Source organism: Alexandromys fortis, unplaced genomic scaffold, assembly GCF_014885135.2.
Source record: "Alexandromys fortis isolate MF-2015 unplaced genomic scaffold, M_Fortis_MF-2015_v1.1 scaffold_350, whole genome shotgun sequence".
Taxonomy (NCBI): Eukaryota; Metazoa; Chordata; class Mammalia; order Rodentia; family Cricetidae; genus Alexandromys; species Alexandromys fortis.
Window position 1 is genome coordinate 346,111 of NW_026068263.1, and position 17,809 is coordinate 363,919.

General features: G+C 36.8%; 1 protein-coding gene across 1 annotated transcript; it reads left to right on the forward strand.

Annotated features, from left to right (window-relative positions):
* The first annotated feature begins 8,605 nt into the window (after nucleotides 1-8,605).
* Nucleotides 8,606-11,610, forward strand: LOC126494469 (olfactory receptor 7G2-like). Its single transcript, XM_050131836.1, has 2 exons — nucleotides 8,606-8,634; nucleotides 10,659-11,610. The coding sequence occupies exons 1-2, from the start codon at nucleotides 8,606-8,608 to the stop codon at nucleotides 11,608-11,610; spliced, it is 981 nt and encodes a 326-aa protein (XP_049987793.1).
* Nucleotides 11,611-17,809: the final 6,199 nt, after the last annotated feature.

The window sequence follows — 17,809 nt, forward strand, 5'->3', positions numbered from 1 at the left end:
CATCCTAGAAATAAGTAATGTTTCAAGATAGGCAAATTAATCAATGCAATGCACCACATAAATAGCCTCAAGATCAAAAATCATAGTGTCATCTTAATGGATGTAAAAATGCTTTTGAGCAATTCAACACTCCTTCCTGGTTTGGTGATTCATTTTTTTTCTGATACTCTTGCCTTTGTAGAGAATAAAATTTGTCTGATGTTACACTCATGTTAATATTATGTTTTGAGATCATTTGAAACTATAGAGTTATCCTACTGCCTTGTGTACTCAGCCTATTGAAGTTTAAACTAGGTAAAAATTAAGTACTCCAGCTGACCTAAGAGAACACAGCAATAAAATGACTCTTTTATTTTTATTTTTTTTTTTTAGTTGTTGAAAAAAATTTCCACTTCCTCCCCATATCACCTTAGAACCGTCATCTGGCGATGGATCGAGATAAAATGACTCTTAAATACATTCTGCTGTACTCAGACTACTACCTCCCTTTTGTAGTAAATGACATTGAATACATAGAAGCCCCCTAATAAAATGCAGAAAATGAGAGACCTTGGAACACTCAATCCTAAACTTGATATCCCCATAGATCCTTCCCTTAAGAGCTCAGGGAACCCTGCAGAAGAAGAAGCAGAAAGATTCTAAGAACCAGAGAGATGAAAGACAATGAGATAATGTGAAATTCCCCTCCTTATGGTGTGAATACTATTGATTTCTAATACATGAACTGGCTTTGTGGGAGCCTAGCCTGTTTGGATGCTCACCTTCCTGGTCCTGGATAGAAGTGGGAGGACCTTGGACTTCCCGCAGGGCAGGGAATCTGGACTGCTCTTCATTCTCGAGAGGGAGGGGGAATAGAGTGGAGGGGAGGGGGAGAGGGTTAGGGGAGTGGGGGGAGGGAACGATGTGTGCGAGAAGGGGGAGGGAAATGGGAAACGGGGAGGAGGCGGAATTTTTTTTTTTTTGCAACAACTAAAAAAAATAAAATAAACAAAAAAAAAGGAAAATCTTCTATGGGCCTACTGCATCACAGAATAGGGGAAAGCAGTAATTCCAAGCAGATAGAGAAGGAGAGAGTAGGTGGAGTCAAGGAAGAAGCCATGCAGCTGCTGCAGGACACAGATGCCCAACAAAAAGCAGGAAGCAGTTTGGAGAGAACTATACCCAAATTTCCTAAATGTTCGTTTATAAACATTTATTTACATTTAAAGAAGATGCTACAGAGAACAATATTTATATTTATATTTAAAGGATATACTATTGATAACAATACTGTCTCATGTCTGCTCCCTGGGTGGTTGCTCCCTTGGACCTGATCCTGTGGAGGTCGCTGCCTCAGACCTGCTATGGTAGAGATAGCAGGCTCAAACCTGATCTACTGGAGGTCACTGGCTCAGGCCTGTTCCCACAGATGTTCCTGGCTTGGGGCCACTCCCACTGAAATCCATGGCTTGTTCTAGGTACTGCATAAGTCTCTGCATCAGAACTGCTCCTTTGGAAGTCCCTTACTCGCCCCTGGTCCTGCAAAGGTCTCTCTCTGCCTTGGACCTGTTCCCTCAGCAGTCACTCCCTTGTACCTGCTTCTGTGAAGGTCACTGCCTCAGGCCTTGATGGTTTGGGAGTTCCTATGGGGCCACTTTGATCAAAAACTCAAGTATATGTAACCTATTCCTCAAACACGAAATGTCATTTGAAGACAAGAAGTGACAAGTTGATACTCTGCCTTCCCCATTTTGGGCAATTTCATTTAAATCACCTATGTATATGTATATATTTTAGGAAACTCCTGCTGTATGAGGCTTTTATACTACACATCAAATAACCAATTTTGGCTGTCTCTCCCCATCTTCATCCTCTTCATTCCCACTCACCATTGGATCCTTCCATCTCACCCTCCTATAACGATGTATTCTGTCTCTTTCCTACTAAGATCTGTCTGTCTCCCTTAGTCTCTTATTCTATACCCAACCTCTGTGGTGTTACCAGTCATAACTTGTTTACCATTGACTTTACAGCTTATATCTATAATAAACAAATACAGGACATATTTCTCTTTCAGGGTCCGGAATACCTTACTCAGTATGATTGGTTTTTCCAACTCCATCCATTTACTTATGGATTTCATGATATCATTTTTAAGAGCTGAATAATACTCCAATCCACAGATGTACATCTTCTTCAAATATTCTTATGTTGAGGGACATCTAAGTTGTTTTAAATACCTAATTATTATGATTAGAACAGCAGTGAACATGGTTGAACAAATGTCTCAGTGATACGATGAAGTGTCCTTTGGGTGTATGTCCAACTGCATCTTGGGTTGGATCCTGAGAAATTGTCACACTGATTTCTGAAGTAGATGTAAAAGTTTGAACTTTCATTAGTAATGGAGGAGTGAACCACTTGCTCTATATTTTTGATAGCATTAGCTGACAGTTGTGTTACTGCTCTTAGCCATTCTGACTGGAATCTCACAGTAGTTTTGATTTACAAATCCTCAATGACTAAAGATGTTTAACATCTCTTGTATTCTATTAGTAAGGCTTACCTTTGAGACTTGTGTTAGAGTTTCTAAAGTTTTTTATTTCCAATTTCTCTCAGTTTTGGGTTTGTTCAGTAATTTTTTTCACTTTTAGGTTTGAACTCTTTTCTTCATTTCCTTCTACTGTTTGTGTTTTCACAGATATATAAAATAAATAAGGGAATTATTCATTTCATCTTATGACCCCTTTCATATTCATAAATATTATCTTTAGGCCCTTTTCTTGTTCTTCATCTATGCTATAACACCCAGGACTCTGTAGTGGGGGTACTAGCCTCTGGTGAAGACTTCTTTTCCTGACTCTTATTGATAGTGTTTTTACCCTGGTGTCTAGACATATTGGTTTGGGAAAACTGAAATAGTATTTTATATGATGATATTTCTTCTTGTCTTTCTTCTTGTCTTTGTTGGGTACGTATCTTGTTTATTTGTTTCTGTTGTCCTCTCTGGTTCTTAGAAGTGTGGGACAGCTATATATTTTCTGGTAGGAAATTATTCTGGGATCCTGTTACTTATAGCCACTGAGAATTACAGGTAGGATTTATTTCTAAGCATAAACATTAGTTTCTAAAAGATAACACTTACGGATGTGTATAGACTAGGAAGGAGGTGCCTGAGGGGATCCTCAAGAGGGAGCAAAGCAGAATGTTCCACAGGGATCTATGTAGTACACTGGGAATGTGGATGGAGCATAAGATGCCTGAGGAGGTGGTCAGCTACAGAGGTGGAAATGAGACTGGAGATATAGTCTTGAAGAAATGGATGGAATAGTGGATTTCTACAGTTAGCCTACCTGTTTCCCTGGCTGGAGTGGCCTGTGGGTTCCCAGGGAATTCCTGCTTAAGTTGTGGGCTTTAAAAAACTATGTGAGGAGAAGGAAGGTGGGATAGGAAGATCTGTATGATTCACTGAAAGTGTGATTAGGGATGGATAGTGACATCAGCAGGTGTCTATTGAAGAGATAGTGATGAGACTGTAGAATTAGATTATTAGGAGAGGAGGAGAAATTGTCTTACCTGTTGACCTGGTTATAGAAGGCTATTGATTTCCAGACAGTGCCCTCTGAGTTTGAGGGCTGGAATAAATCAATGAATGGGGTGAGAGAAGTTTTGAAGGAAAGATCTGTGTATTTTATTGGAGATGAGGGCAGAGAACAAAGGAAGACTGTAGCAGATAGTCTCCTATGGACCTAGGAATGAAACTGTAGGATTGAATTTTGAGGAGCAAAAGGAGAGTGAAGATCTGCTGTTAGTCTACCTACTTCTTAGTGAAAAAAATTCCATTAAAAATAAACCAGGAAAAAAATAAACCAGGAGCACTGGGCACAAAGAAAGAATTATAAAAACATATTGACAAGTGTGGACATCAATTTGCTTCACAAAGCTTCCCTACCATGAAAAATACATTAGAATACTCTGAAACTTGCTAAGAAGTTTTTATTGTACAAACGTTTGAAAATGTTTTATTTTTAGTGAAAAATAAAATTCCATACACATTTTAAAAATGTTTAAAATATTTTTAAAAGAACTTTAGTTCTATTTTTTAAAAAAGAAAGAGAAATAAAGAAACAAAAAAGAAACAAAGAATGTAAGATATTCATTGTTCTAGTGCCTTATATTTTCCACATAAGCAGTTTTTACAATCTAAGCAAATAGTTTCTTTTATATTACATACTCTTCTTTTCTCTTGACCTAGAATAGTGTATGTAAGCATTGTGGTATTTGCTAACATCAACCAACAGATTGAACAAAACCTTAAACAAAATAAATAACCCATAAATGTTGAAAGCAATGGGTGGCTAAAGGTTTATAGCATCTATATGCAATTTTGAGTACTATTCTGTATCAGTTGAGGCAAGAAATGTGCTTTTATTGGAATGACACTTTGGTTCTATGTCTCCTCTCCATATTGGAATTTTGTTCTTACTGTCTCAACAGCTGTGAACTCACATGTGCAACTACCCTTCTGTAAACACAAAGCCTACTGATTTTTGCAGTCATCCATAGCCTAGAATTCTGACATTCTTAGGTTCTATGAGCCTTAAAAATTATCTGGCCCCTCTGCTTTTTTTCAGAGTTATAGGGAATACTACTACCAGATACTTTTACTATAATGAATTGAGGAACTCACATTCCATTCCTTATCATAACATATGAAATGTTCCTGAAATTTAGTCAAAATAAACCTTTCTTCCTCTAGGTTGCTTTGTTCATTCATTATTGACTAGAGACATAATAGAGATGAATATACTCACTTCTACTTTCATATTTTTCTTCTTTTCTTTTAAACTAGAGTCTACATATGACATAAACCACAGAATACTTGTGTTATGTATTTGGCTTATTTTGCTTTATATGATGATATCCAGTTACATGAATTTCCTGAAAATTACATAATTTAATTTTAAAATGTAATAACACTAATATAATCAGTAAAATATATAATGAAATTTAATTATGTAACATTCCAAGTTAGAGAAGCTGAACACCTCAAGGCTGAGACTATGAAGGGATGCATACCAAAGGCTAAAGAGTGACCAGAATTATGGGGAAACAGAATCAAGAATTGTGGTTCCTGTGTAGACCAGTATATCCCAAATGATCAAACAGTAGTTATAGACCAATTCTGTAAGGGGATATTTTTAAGCAAGTTAAACAACTAGTAAAAATAATATTTAAAAAAATATGTCAATTGTTTTTACATTAATTTATCAAGTACAATACTCTGTGTGTCTAGTAATGCTTAATAATATGCACAGGTCAGTAAGATGGCATAGCAAGATTTTTTAAGGGGACATAAGAACAATATCTATCCACACTAAATAGAATAATTGAATATTCCAGCTTTAAAACATAGATACTATTTTATTATAGCTACTTACAGTACCAAAATTCAAGAGCTCTGTTCACCAAGTTCTTAATTTGTATGGCTCTAGGCAGCATTTGTTGCAAACATAAAAGTGACTATAGGCTCAGGCATCTTGATGTCTTGATAAAATTAAACCAGAGGGAAATTGCATGGTTTGGAGTTCTTCATCTGGGCTTTCACTGCTCTTGGAAATATGGTAATCATGAAAAAAATGAACTGTTTCCATATAGACTGGCATAGACAACATGTTAAGTGAATTTTGCTGTGGAATGGAGTCTAATTCTGTGATGGTAAATACAGTTCCTTGTGTTGTGAAGACCCCCAACCATAAGATTATCTCTTACTACTTCATAAGAATAATTTTCTACTGTTATGGGTCTCAATATAAGTATCTGATATTCCAGGTTTTTGACATGCAAACTCAGTGAAATATTTATGTAGCCTACAAAGGAGTTGCAACCCACAGGTTGAGAATCTTTGACTTTGAGGCATCATCCCACTATACTTAATCTCTTTTCCTATCTTTCTGTTACATCTCCACCTTCTTGCTTTTATTTGGATCTTCCATGGAATGGCATATTGTTATTTACTCCTGAGTAGAGTAGAATGTTGAATATTAGAACAATAATAGGGGTCCCAGAAATAGATAATTCAATTTAGAATAATATACAAGCTCATACAGACCATGAGGCCTCAATTTCCAGATGAAAGTCTATCATGTTAACCATCACAACAATCTACAGGACCTAGATATTGAAAATTCCTCTTTAATCTGTTGAAACTATCTGTAGTGTTGGTTTTGTTATCTGCAGTAAAGCACAGCAACTAATGCCAATAATCCCTTAGTAGTTAGCTAGCCTCTATGGGAAAAATTTAATGTTTGCCTAGAAAATCTTTTGTATAATGTCACTTTCTTCCTTTGTATTGTCTCTTGATTTAGCATGAGTATGCTTTAATGGGTATATTTTAATGTCTTGCTGTAAAACTGACATGAAACTTAGGTTAAACAAATACTAACACATCCAACAACCTCCTGACTTGATCATCAGCAGGGCCAGGGTGTACATGAAACATGGCATTCTGCAGATTGGTATCTCCAGAAAATGAGAAAGCTTTTTCAATTTATGATCCATATCTATCATCATGCACAAAACTCAAGTTGAAATGGATTAAATAGATTATAAATCTGACCACAGTGAACTTGATAGAGGTGAAAGTGGGAAGTAGCATTCAATGCATGGGCAGAGAAGACCTCTTCCTAAGTATAACTCCAGTAGCACAGATAATAAGAGCAACAATGAATAAATGGGACCTCCTGAAACTGAGAAGCTTCTGTAAAACAAAGGACACAGTCAATAAGACAAAAAGGCAACCTACTGAATGGAAGATCTTCACCAACCTCACATCAGACAAAGGACTGATCTCCAAAATTTACAAATAACTCAAAAATTAGACATTAAAATTCTAAATAGCCCAATTAAAAAAACGGGTTACTGAACTAAACAGAGAATTCTCAATGATATGGTCAAAAGATAATTAAGGACATATTCAACTTCCTTAGATATCAGGGAAATGCAAATCAAAACAACTTTGAGATACCATCATCTTAAACCTGTCAGAATGGTTAAAATCAAAAATACTAATGATAGCATACACTGGAGAGGATGTGGAGTAAGGGGAACACTCATACGTTGCTGGTGGGCATACAAACTTGTGCAACCACTTTGGAAATCAGTGAGGTGGTTTCTCAGAAAATTTTGGAGTCAATGTACCTCAGGATCCATCAATATTACTCTTGTGAATATACCCAAAGGATGCTCAGTCATACTAAAAAAGCATTCATTCAACTATGTTCATAGCACCATTATTTGTAATATCCAGAACCAAGAAAAATCCTAGATGTCCTTCAATGAAAGAATGGATAAAGAAAGTGTAGCAATCTACATATTACAGAACTACTCAGAGGTTAAAAAAAAGAAAAAATTGAAAACATGTAGTTTGCATGCAAATGGATGGAATTAGAAAACACTGTCATGAGAGAGGTAACCCAGACCCCAAAATATGAGTATGGAATATTATCATTCATTAGTGGATACTATCCATAAACAAATGACATTAAGCATATCGTTTAAGATACAACAGAAGCCAAGTAATCTGGTGAACTCAAAGAAAAACATATATAGGCCCACCTGGAAATTGGAAGAAGACAAGATTGCCTGACAAATTTGGGAGCATTGGGGGCACGTTGTTGAAGGAAGGGGGTAGGAGAAGACGAGGGGAGAAGGGGAGGATTGGGTAGAGATTGAGGGAAAGGGATATTTGAGATGGAGGAAGGAAAGATATGAGAGCAAGGAAAGAGATATCTTGATGAGAGAACCATTTGGGGATTAGCAACAAATCTGGCTCTAGAAAAATTTCCAGGAATCCACAAGAATGAACCCAGCTAAGACCCTAAGCAATAGAGAAGGGGGTGCCTGAACTAGCCTTGACCTGCAGTCAGACTGATGATTATCTTAAATATCACCTTACAACCTTCATCGAACAACAGATGGAAACAGAGGCAGACCCACATGGGAGCACTGGACTGTGCTCCCAAGGTCCAGTTGAAGAGTTGAAGGAGGGAGAGTATGGGCAAGGAAGTCAAGACCATGAGGGGTTCACCAACTGAGACAATGTGCCTGAGCTAATGGAAGCTCACCAACTCCAACTGGACTGAGAATGAACAAGCATGGGATCAAACTAAGCCCTCTGAATGTGGTTGACAGTTGGGGCAGACTGAGGGGCCAATGATAATGTCACTGGGATTTGTCTCTACTGCATATACTGGCATTTTGGGATCATATTCTCTTTGTATGTGTACCTTGTTCAATCTGTATGTAGTGGGGAGGCCCTTGGACTTTCCACAGGGCAGGGTGCCTTGTCCTCTATTAAGATTGGAGGGGAAGAGGGAAGGGTGTGTGGAGGGAATGGGAGGGGAGTGGGAGGAGGGGAGCAAGTTGGAATTTGGATTGGTATATTTTTAAGTATTAAAATAAAATAAAATAATAATAATAAAGCAGACATAAGCAATACATTAAAATATATTCAAATATGAAATTCAAATAGATCTCCTAACTAAATATATTGATATAGTTAAAATAAAATAGGGTATTTCAATTTACAAAAATTCTAGTTTGCTCTGTTTGCCAGGTGTATGAAATGGTGGTGATCAGAAAATATAATGAAAGGTAAATAAGGCAAATATGGCCTCATGGGTCAGGATACCAGGCACTCAGAATTTCTCCTATCTACAAAGCTGGTCTTTAAGGACCTACACTCTTGGGATCTTAGGGAAATTATTATTTACTGTCTAATAAGAAGCTTTGGCTATTAAACTGTCAGGGATCTTGAGACTATAGGTGTCAGCCACTGAAATCTCCAGTTAAAAATTCTGGAAGTTAAAAGTTATGTCAGAAAAGAAATGTCTATGGATTGTCTTTCTTCCAGGAGCCCCTGATTCTGCCCTGTGTGAGCAAGGGCTGTGCGCTGTTTTCTTTCCTATTGTGTGGGATGCTGAAGATCATTCTTCATGAAGCCATCCAAGTAATGCAGAGTGCTGTATTTAATGATTTTACATGGGAACAGGCCTTTTATACCAGATCTACCTAAGGGAGTCAGATAGGGAACTGTATGAGAAAGGCTTTGAGAGGCAGGTCTACTGTGAGACCTGTGTGACAAGTTTGTTTAATCATTATCATTTTTTTACTGTGACAAATATTCAGCTATCTCTCATTCTACTAGATATATATTACCTGACTTCAGAGGATCCAGGCCATGTTCTGCCAAAAGAGAAATATGTTACTTCTCAAATATGATAGCTGCCTTAAGTAATTTTTATTATTACTATCTTTAAAGATGAAAGCAAAAGTTTGGGCTTTTTAGTATGCTAGCTTTCAAAAACGTCTATAGTAAAGTATCACATATTGGGTAAATTGTTCATAATCTTTTTCCCACATTTCTGAAATTTTGACTATGGTTAGCAACAGGATCCGCCAAATCTGTTCCAGAATACTTTATCATTTTGCATATGGATGGGAATGTTCTTTGTGTATATACATGGGGTCTTTCCTATTTCTGTCACTGTGGCAATTATCGATCCTTGTAAGATCATATTTTATGTTGTATTGAAACATGAACTCTTGGCCAGATTTTTCGTAATTGGCTTTGCCCTTGTGTGATCATAGTCTGAAGGACTGGGGATAAAACACGTACCAAATAAAATATAGGGTAAACATGACTCTTTCCCAAACAATTAAAATCATCTTGCTCTGTGTTGCCAAGTACTTGTGAGGACATGTGAGGAGCCTGTGCAGAAAATGGAAAACGTAGAAAGATTGATTGTCATTTTTACAGTGCCAATTTTGACTCTAGCTGTGAAAAATATTTTAAACAAGAATCACACAGAGGTCCTATGCATGGAACATGGTCAAAAGCATTTAGAACATAGGTGGGATAATATCAAGGAAGTGCAAGCATGTATAATCCTAGTACAGAAAGAAGATGCATGAAACACTCCCATAAAGTCCTGGTCCAGATATCCTGTGGCGCTGTATCATAAAAACAGAAGAGAATTTATCTCAAGCAATTAGAAGCAAAATCCTACACCTGAGACTTTCCTCTGATTTGAAAAAAAATGCATGATTTTAATACCATGCATGTGAAATTCTTCCCATGTGCTCAGAAGTTTTAACACTTGCTTTCCTGCTGCTGGCAGTGTTTAGGAAAAGTGTGAAACTTTTAGGTGGTGAATGAAGTTGGTCTGTATGGTGGACATTAAAATTTTATAGCCAAGACCCAATTTCATCTGCAGCCCAACTAGTGAATTAACTGGGCTTACAAACCATGGACGCACAGCCCTGGTTAAACTGAGTCATCAAACAAAAACAAGACATGAACAAGGAACAAGAACAGAATAGAAAGAGGGTGAGTGGGTGACAGGGTGGAAGGGAGGTGTGGTGAGGTAAGAGTAACCAGAGCCATTACATAGATGAATAAAATTGTCAAAGATCAAATTTAATCAATAAAATAAGAAATATAAAAATATTAAGAAATCTGTTAAAATATTAACTATTCATTTTCATCAACAACTGACATTCAGCAAGAGAATAGTGATTGACACAACTTTAATTTTTATTCAGGTGCACTGTGATATTGTTTTTCCTCATTAAAAATTAATTAATTATAATTCAATTTGTCCCATTTTTCCTCAAAGATTGGCAAGCAACACGGAGTCAAAAAACCTAACATTTGTGTTACAATTCCTTCTTCTGGGATTTACAGACGACCCAGAACTCCAGTCTTTCATCTTCAGCCTCTTCTTGTTCATATACTTGATCACCATCCTGGGAAACCTGCTCATAATTCTAGTTATAAGCTTCGAGTCCCACCTTCATACACCCATGTACTTCTTCCTCTATAACTTGTCCTTTAATGACATCTGTTGCAGCACAGTCACAGTCATCAAGATGCTCGTGAACATCCAAGCAAATGATCAGAGCATCACCTACACAGCCTGCCTCACACAGCTCTTCTTTGCACTTGTTTTTGCATACTTTGAAAATTTTCTCCTTGCGGTGATGGCCTATGACCGTTATGTAGCTATTTGTTACCCCTTGAGGTATAATATTATTATGAAACCTAACCTATGTGTTCTGCTCTCACTGTTCTCTGTGTTCATTAGTATTATTGGTGCCTTGATGCACACTTTGATGGTGCATCGGCTGTCCTTCTGCACAAATCTGGAAATCCCCCACTTCTTCTGTGAACTTGTTCAGGTCATCAAGCTGTCCTGTTCTGACACCCTCATTGACCATATCATGCTCTTTGTTGCAACTTGTGTACTTGGTGGTGTTCCTCTTTGTGGAATCATTTATTCTTATTATCACATTGTGTCTACAGTCTTGAGAATAGCATCACTGGAGGGAAAGTGCAAAGCCTTTTCTACCTGTGGGACTCACTTGACAGTGGTTTCCTTATTTTATGGAGCTGGTTCTATGGTATGTATCAGCTCTGCACTCAGTGCCTTACCAAGAAAATCTGCAGTGGCTTCAGTGATGTATTCTGTGTTTCCTCAAATGATAAACCCCTTTATCTACAGTTTAAGGAACAAAGACATGAAAATCGCCATAAGAAATCTTTTAAGTTCAATTATGTCACTTGAATAACATATCCTTTGTTTAGGGTTTGTATGTATAGAATTAGTAGAAATGACTAGATTTCTGATAAAGTACATATCTAAGACTGCTGTTACTATACTGAAATAATACTTTGACAAATTGATCATATGTTTTAGTATAAATCTGGATTTCCTTTGTGTCAACATTTTTAAAATTTAGAACAAGGTATTACCTCTTTAACAACATTTTCATTCTTCAGATTTTTTGAGCATAATGCAAAAGAAAAAAAATCCCAAAGTAGGCACATTTATTCTTGTGTAATCTCAGAAAATGTAAAAATTTAGAAATATTAATGTAGAAATTGTTTTCAAAACAGTTTCCTACCATATATAGAATGGTGCCTAGACCAGTAACTTTCTCAGTATGCAAACCCACTTGTCTCCAAGTCTAGAACCTCATTTATATCCCTGGATATCACATTGTGTAAGGAAGGAACTGACTCCTGCAAGTTATTCTCTAAGATCCACATGCACATTATGATTGTGCACTTACCAAACACATATGTTGCCTGCATTCATACATGAACACAAAAACAAATAAAAATATATAATAATTTTTTGATATTTTATTGATTTTGGCTGTTCCGAATCATATAAAATGAAATTTCAAAGGAGTTCTCATTTTCATTTTCCGGATGACTAAGAATATAGAACATTTTTAAAGATATCTCAGTCATTTCCATTTCATCTTCTGAGAATTCTCTGCTGAGTCCTCCACATCATTTTTAAATGGGTTGCTTCTGTTCTTGATGACCAGTTTTTAGTACTTCTTTATATGTTTTGTACACTAAACCTCTATTAGATGTATAATTGTTAATGATCAAACCACCATAATCTTTCCCTAGTTTTCCTTTGTATTTTCATAATAACATATTATATTTTCCTTCTGAGAAAATCATCTGCCATGCTCCAGCAACTTATTAGGTACTGAACTTTTGTGGTTATTCTGATTGTATCATTCCTAATGAAAGTTTAAAGCTAATATCTACATAAAGAAAAATGTTGCATGTTTTTGGGGGGTATTAGATTAAATCACTGGGAAATTTTTTCTAACTCTATCATTTATGTATATTTTTCATAATTTCATTTTTCTTAACATATGAATTATATATAATGTTTTTATTATCCATTCAAAAATTGTTGGGCATCTAGTTTGTTTCCAATTCCTAGTTATTGCAAATAGACCAGCAATGAACATAATGAGCAGCTATCTCTGTATTAGAATTTCAAGTCCTTTGGGAATATGCCCAAGAATGCTATAACTTGATCTTGAGGTATACTGATTTCCAGCTTCCAGAGAAAACTCTTCTCTGATTTCCACAATGGCAGCACCAGTTTTCACTCCCACTAGCAATGATTTCATGTTCCCTATTTCACTGCATCCTCACTAACATGTTTTATTGATCTTGGCTATTCTAACTGGAAAATGTGAAATCTCAAAGTAGTTTTAACTTCCATTTCCCAGGTGGCTAAGGTGGCTAAAGATGTTGGAGGTTTCTTTCTAAAATTTCAGTCATACATTATTCATCTTCTAAAATCCCTCTGCTCATTTCTCAACTCACTTTTTAACTGGATTACATCTTTTCTTTTTTTTTTTTCTTTTTTTTCTTTTTTTTATTGAGAATAAGAAAAAAAAGTTTCCGCCTCCTCCCAGCCTCCCATTTCCCTCCCCCCCCCCCTCCCTTCTCCCCCTCCCCCCCACTCTTCTCACCCCCCCTCTCCTATCCAAAGAGCAGTCATGGTTCCCTGCCCCTACATCTTTTCTTGACAATCAGTTTATTTCTTTATATATTATGCATAATGGCCCTTTATGGAGTTGTAAGTGTTAAAGATCTTTTCTCACCTAATAGTGTGCTACTTTATTTAAATTATGCTGCAATTTTCTGTACAGAGTTTTTAGGACTCATGAGGAAACACTAATTGATGCACTATACATCCTTTCTATAAGTTTCCTGTTTAGAAAAGCCCTTCCTTGTGCCAATGAAGTAAAAACTGTTCTGTACTTTCTCTTCTGCCAAATTCATTGCATATGATTATGGTAAAAACTATGCTCCTTTTGCACTGACGTTTTTACAAGGTAATAAATATGAATCTACTCTCATTCATCTACATGCAGTGATCTGGTTTGAAGAGCATTGTTTGTTGAAGATATTATCTTTTTCTCAAGTATGTATATTTTACTTTCCTATCAAAAATCAGTTGTTTATAGATGTGTGGAATTGTCTTAGTGTTTAATTATATTTCACTAATCAACTTACTTGTTTTCATGCCAATACCATATTTATTTTATTAACACGGCTCTGTAATATAACTTGAAATTGTGTAGAGTGATGTCTTCAAACTTTTCTGGGTTTTGTGTGTCTGTGTGTGCATGTCTCCATATAAAATTGAATTTTTTCAGCTTGTGTAAAGACTTCTTTTGAAATTTTGAAATGGATTCCATGTATTCTTTAGATTGATTTCAGTAGGATGTTAATTTTATATTAATCTTATGAATCTATGATCATGAAAGATTTTTTTTCACCTTCTTGTAGCTTTTTATTTTGTCAGTGTCTTAACATTTTTTATTGTGACAATCTTTCTTTTGCTATGTTAACAGTTATTGCAAGAGATTAGAGGGAAATTTTGTAAAAGTTGCCATCTTTTTTGTTTCTTTCTTCATCTGTTTGCAACTAGTATCTAAGAAGGCTACTGATTTTTTTTGTTATAACTTCTTAAGAAAAGAAAACAAACTATCTTTTTTTTTCATTTTACATAATAATCCCAGTTCCCGTTCCCTCCCCTCTTCCTATTTCCTCCAACTACACTCCCACCCAAACCTCCATCCATTCCTCAGAAAGGGTAAGGCACATTGCTTTGGGGAAGGTACAAGGCCCTCCCTACTATATCTAGGCTGAGCAAGGTATCCTTCCAAAGAGAATAGCTTCCTAAAATGCCAGTAGAAGAGTAGAGATAAATCACGCTGCATTTCCAGTAGCCCTGCAGTCTACCCAGCCATACAACTGTCACCCATATTCTGAGGGACTAGTTTGGACTTATGTTAGTTAGTTCCTCCTTTGACTGGCTGGAGTTGGTGAGATCCAATTAGCTCAGGTAAATTTTTTCAGTAGGTGTACCCATCATATTCTTGACTTCATTGCTCATATTCTCAATCCTCCCACTCTACAACTGGACTTTGGGAGCTCAGCTCAAGGTTCTGCTGTGGGTCTCTCTCTCTGTTTCCATCAGTTGCTAGATGAAGTTTCTTTGATGACATTTAAGAGGGAAAACATGAGCAAGGAAGTCAAGACTGCAAGGGGTGCTCCCACCCACTGAGACAGTGGGGCTGATCTAATGGGAGCTCACCTGAACATGGTGGACAAGGAGGACTGACTGAGAAGCCAAGGACAATGGAACTGGGTTTTGATCCTACTGCATGTACTGGCTTTGTGGGAGCCTAGTCTGTTTGGATGCTCACCTTCCTAGACCTGGATGGAGTGGAGAGGAACTTGGACTTGCCACAGGGCAGGGAACCCTGACTGCTCTTTGGACTGGAGAAGGGGAAGGATGGGGGGAGAGGGTGACAGAAATGAGAGGAGGGGAGGAAGTAGAAATTTTTAATTAAAAATAAATTTAAAAACATATTCACCAATATGACTCTAAGGCAAATTCAGGCACCCTCTCCTCTATTGCTTAGGGTCTTAGCTGAGGTAATCCTTGTGGAATTTTGGGAATTTCTCTAGTGCCAGATTTCTTGCTAGCCCCATATCTCTTCCCTTGTTCTAATCTCTATTCTTCTTCCATCTGAAATATCCCTTTCCCTCAAGATCTCCTCCCCTCTCTTATTCAACACTTCACTACCCTTTTTACCCTCCCTACTTCTCCCACCCCCATGCTCCCAATTTTGTCAGGAGATCTTGACTATTTCCCCTTTCCAGGTAGAACTATGTAGGTTTTTCATAGTGTTTACCTTGTTACTTATCTTCTCTAGGATCATGAACTATAGGGTCAATATCCTTTCTTTTACAGCTAGTATTCTAGTATGACTGAGTACATATCATGTTCATCTTTCTGGATCAGAGTTAACTCACTCAGGATTGTTTCTTCTAGTTCCATCCACTTGCATGCAAATTTCATGTTAACATGTGTTTTTACCACTGAATAGTACTTCATTATGTAAATATGCCACATTTTCTTTAACCATTCTTTGGTTGAGGGGCATCTAGGTTATTTTCAGGTCCTGGCTATTACGAATAATACTGCTATGAACACAGTTGAACAAATGTCTTTGTAGTATGATAGAGAAACTTTGGGGTATATACCCAAGAGCAGTACTGCTAGGTCCTAAGGTAGGTTGATTCTAAATTTTCTGAGAAACTGCCTTAGTAATTTCTAGAGTGTCTGTTTGCATTCCTAATAGCATTGGATGAATGTTCCACTTACTCCACATCCTCTACAACATAAGCTATCATTTTTGTTTTAGATCTTAGCCATTCTGACATGTGTAAGATGGTATCTTAGAGTTGTTTTGATTTGCATTTCCCTGATGGTTAAGGATGTTGAAAATTTCCTTAAGTATCTTTTAACCATTTGTGATTCTTTTGCTGATAATTCTCTGTTTAGTTCTGTACTCCATTGTTTAATTCAGTTATTTGAAATTTTGATGTCTTATTTCTTGAGTTCTTTATATATTTTACAGATAAATCCTCTGTCTCATGCGGTGAAGATCTTTTCCTATTCAGTGGGCTGTATTTTTGTTGTATTGACTATGTCCTTTGCTTTAGAGAAGTGTCTCTGTTTCAGGAGGTCCCATTTATTTATTGTTTCTCTCAGGGTCTGTGATACTGGTATTATATTTAGGAAGTGGTCTTCTGTGCCCATGAATTGAAAACTACTTCCCATTTTCTCTTCTATCACATTCAGTGTGGTCAGATTTATATTGAGGTCTTTAATCCATTTGGACTTGCATTTTGTGCAAGATGATATGGATCTATTTGCATTCCTCTAAATATTGACATTCAGTTATGACAGCACCATTTGTTGAAGATTGAAAAAAGATGCTTAAAAGAAATCCTACACCAGCTCAGACCTAAGAATAATAGACCGTCATTTATTTAGAGGTAGACTCACAAATCAGAATCCTCTGTTGGAACAGAGAACAGAAACTGAATCACACAGCTGGAAAACAGAGCAGACACATGCTTTACATTGCCATAAATAGTATAAGAGGCCATGCCCCAGTGAGCAGGTAACTTGAAGGCAACTAGCTATAGGATTTTCCTACAGCACCTCCTACTTTTGTTTAAAAAAGAGAGTTTTAACCCTAATACAAAATTATATACGATAAGAACAACTATATTCAATTATTATCCTATTCTAATGAGTTTAAGTCGTGTACAATAAACAACTTGGCCAAGCCATGAGAGGAAAATAACTAGTCTTCAAGCCCATTGAAGATCCCAGAAGGAAAATAATATTACTTGAGTAAGAAGGAAGTGCAATCAAGCAACTTTGAAAATGTGCAACAAATGACAGAGACAACTGCCTACCTGGGAAATCACCCAAAGTCTCACTTGCAACGTTGAAGGCTAAAAGTAACTTACAAAACATTTTCAGAGGCAGGAAATTTGTCAAAACCATCTACCCTGTCTTGGCAAGATTTGACAGTCCAGCTTATTTTCAGGTACCAAGAGCCTTATCAATGGTTGAGGCATGAGAAGTTCCTTGCCCAAAGGCAAGTTTTGCCAAGTGGAGTATTTTCGGTGGTCAACATTCTCTTGGGAATAGATTGGTGCTACCAGGATCAATCATATCTCCCTTCAGCAGAATGCTAAGTTATTTAAATGATATTCTACCGCTCTTTGAAGTGGTTGAAGATTACCTATCTATGCAAAATACAATCTCTATATATTTAAAGAACATTCTTAGTCTAACTATAAGTATGACAAACATAGATGACTATTAATTTATAGTTCTCAATACCTATATTACTTAAAGACTAAGACTTCATATTAAAATATTATACATCCCATGGCTCCCAGGAGCCCAAGGCGATGTCCCCAGTTAGTCCCTTGGGAAGCTGAGGATAGGGAACCTGAAATGACCCTATCCTATAGCAATACTGACGAATATCTTTCATATCACCATAGAACCTTCATCTGGTGATGGATGGAGATAGAGACAGAGACCCACACTGGAGCACTGGACTG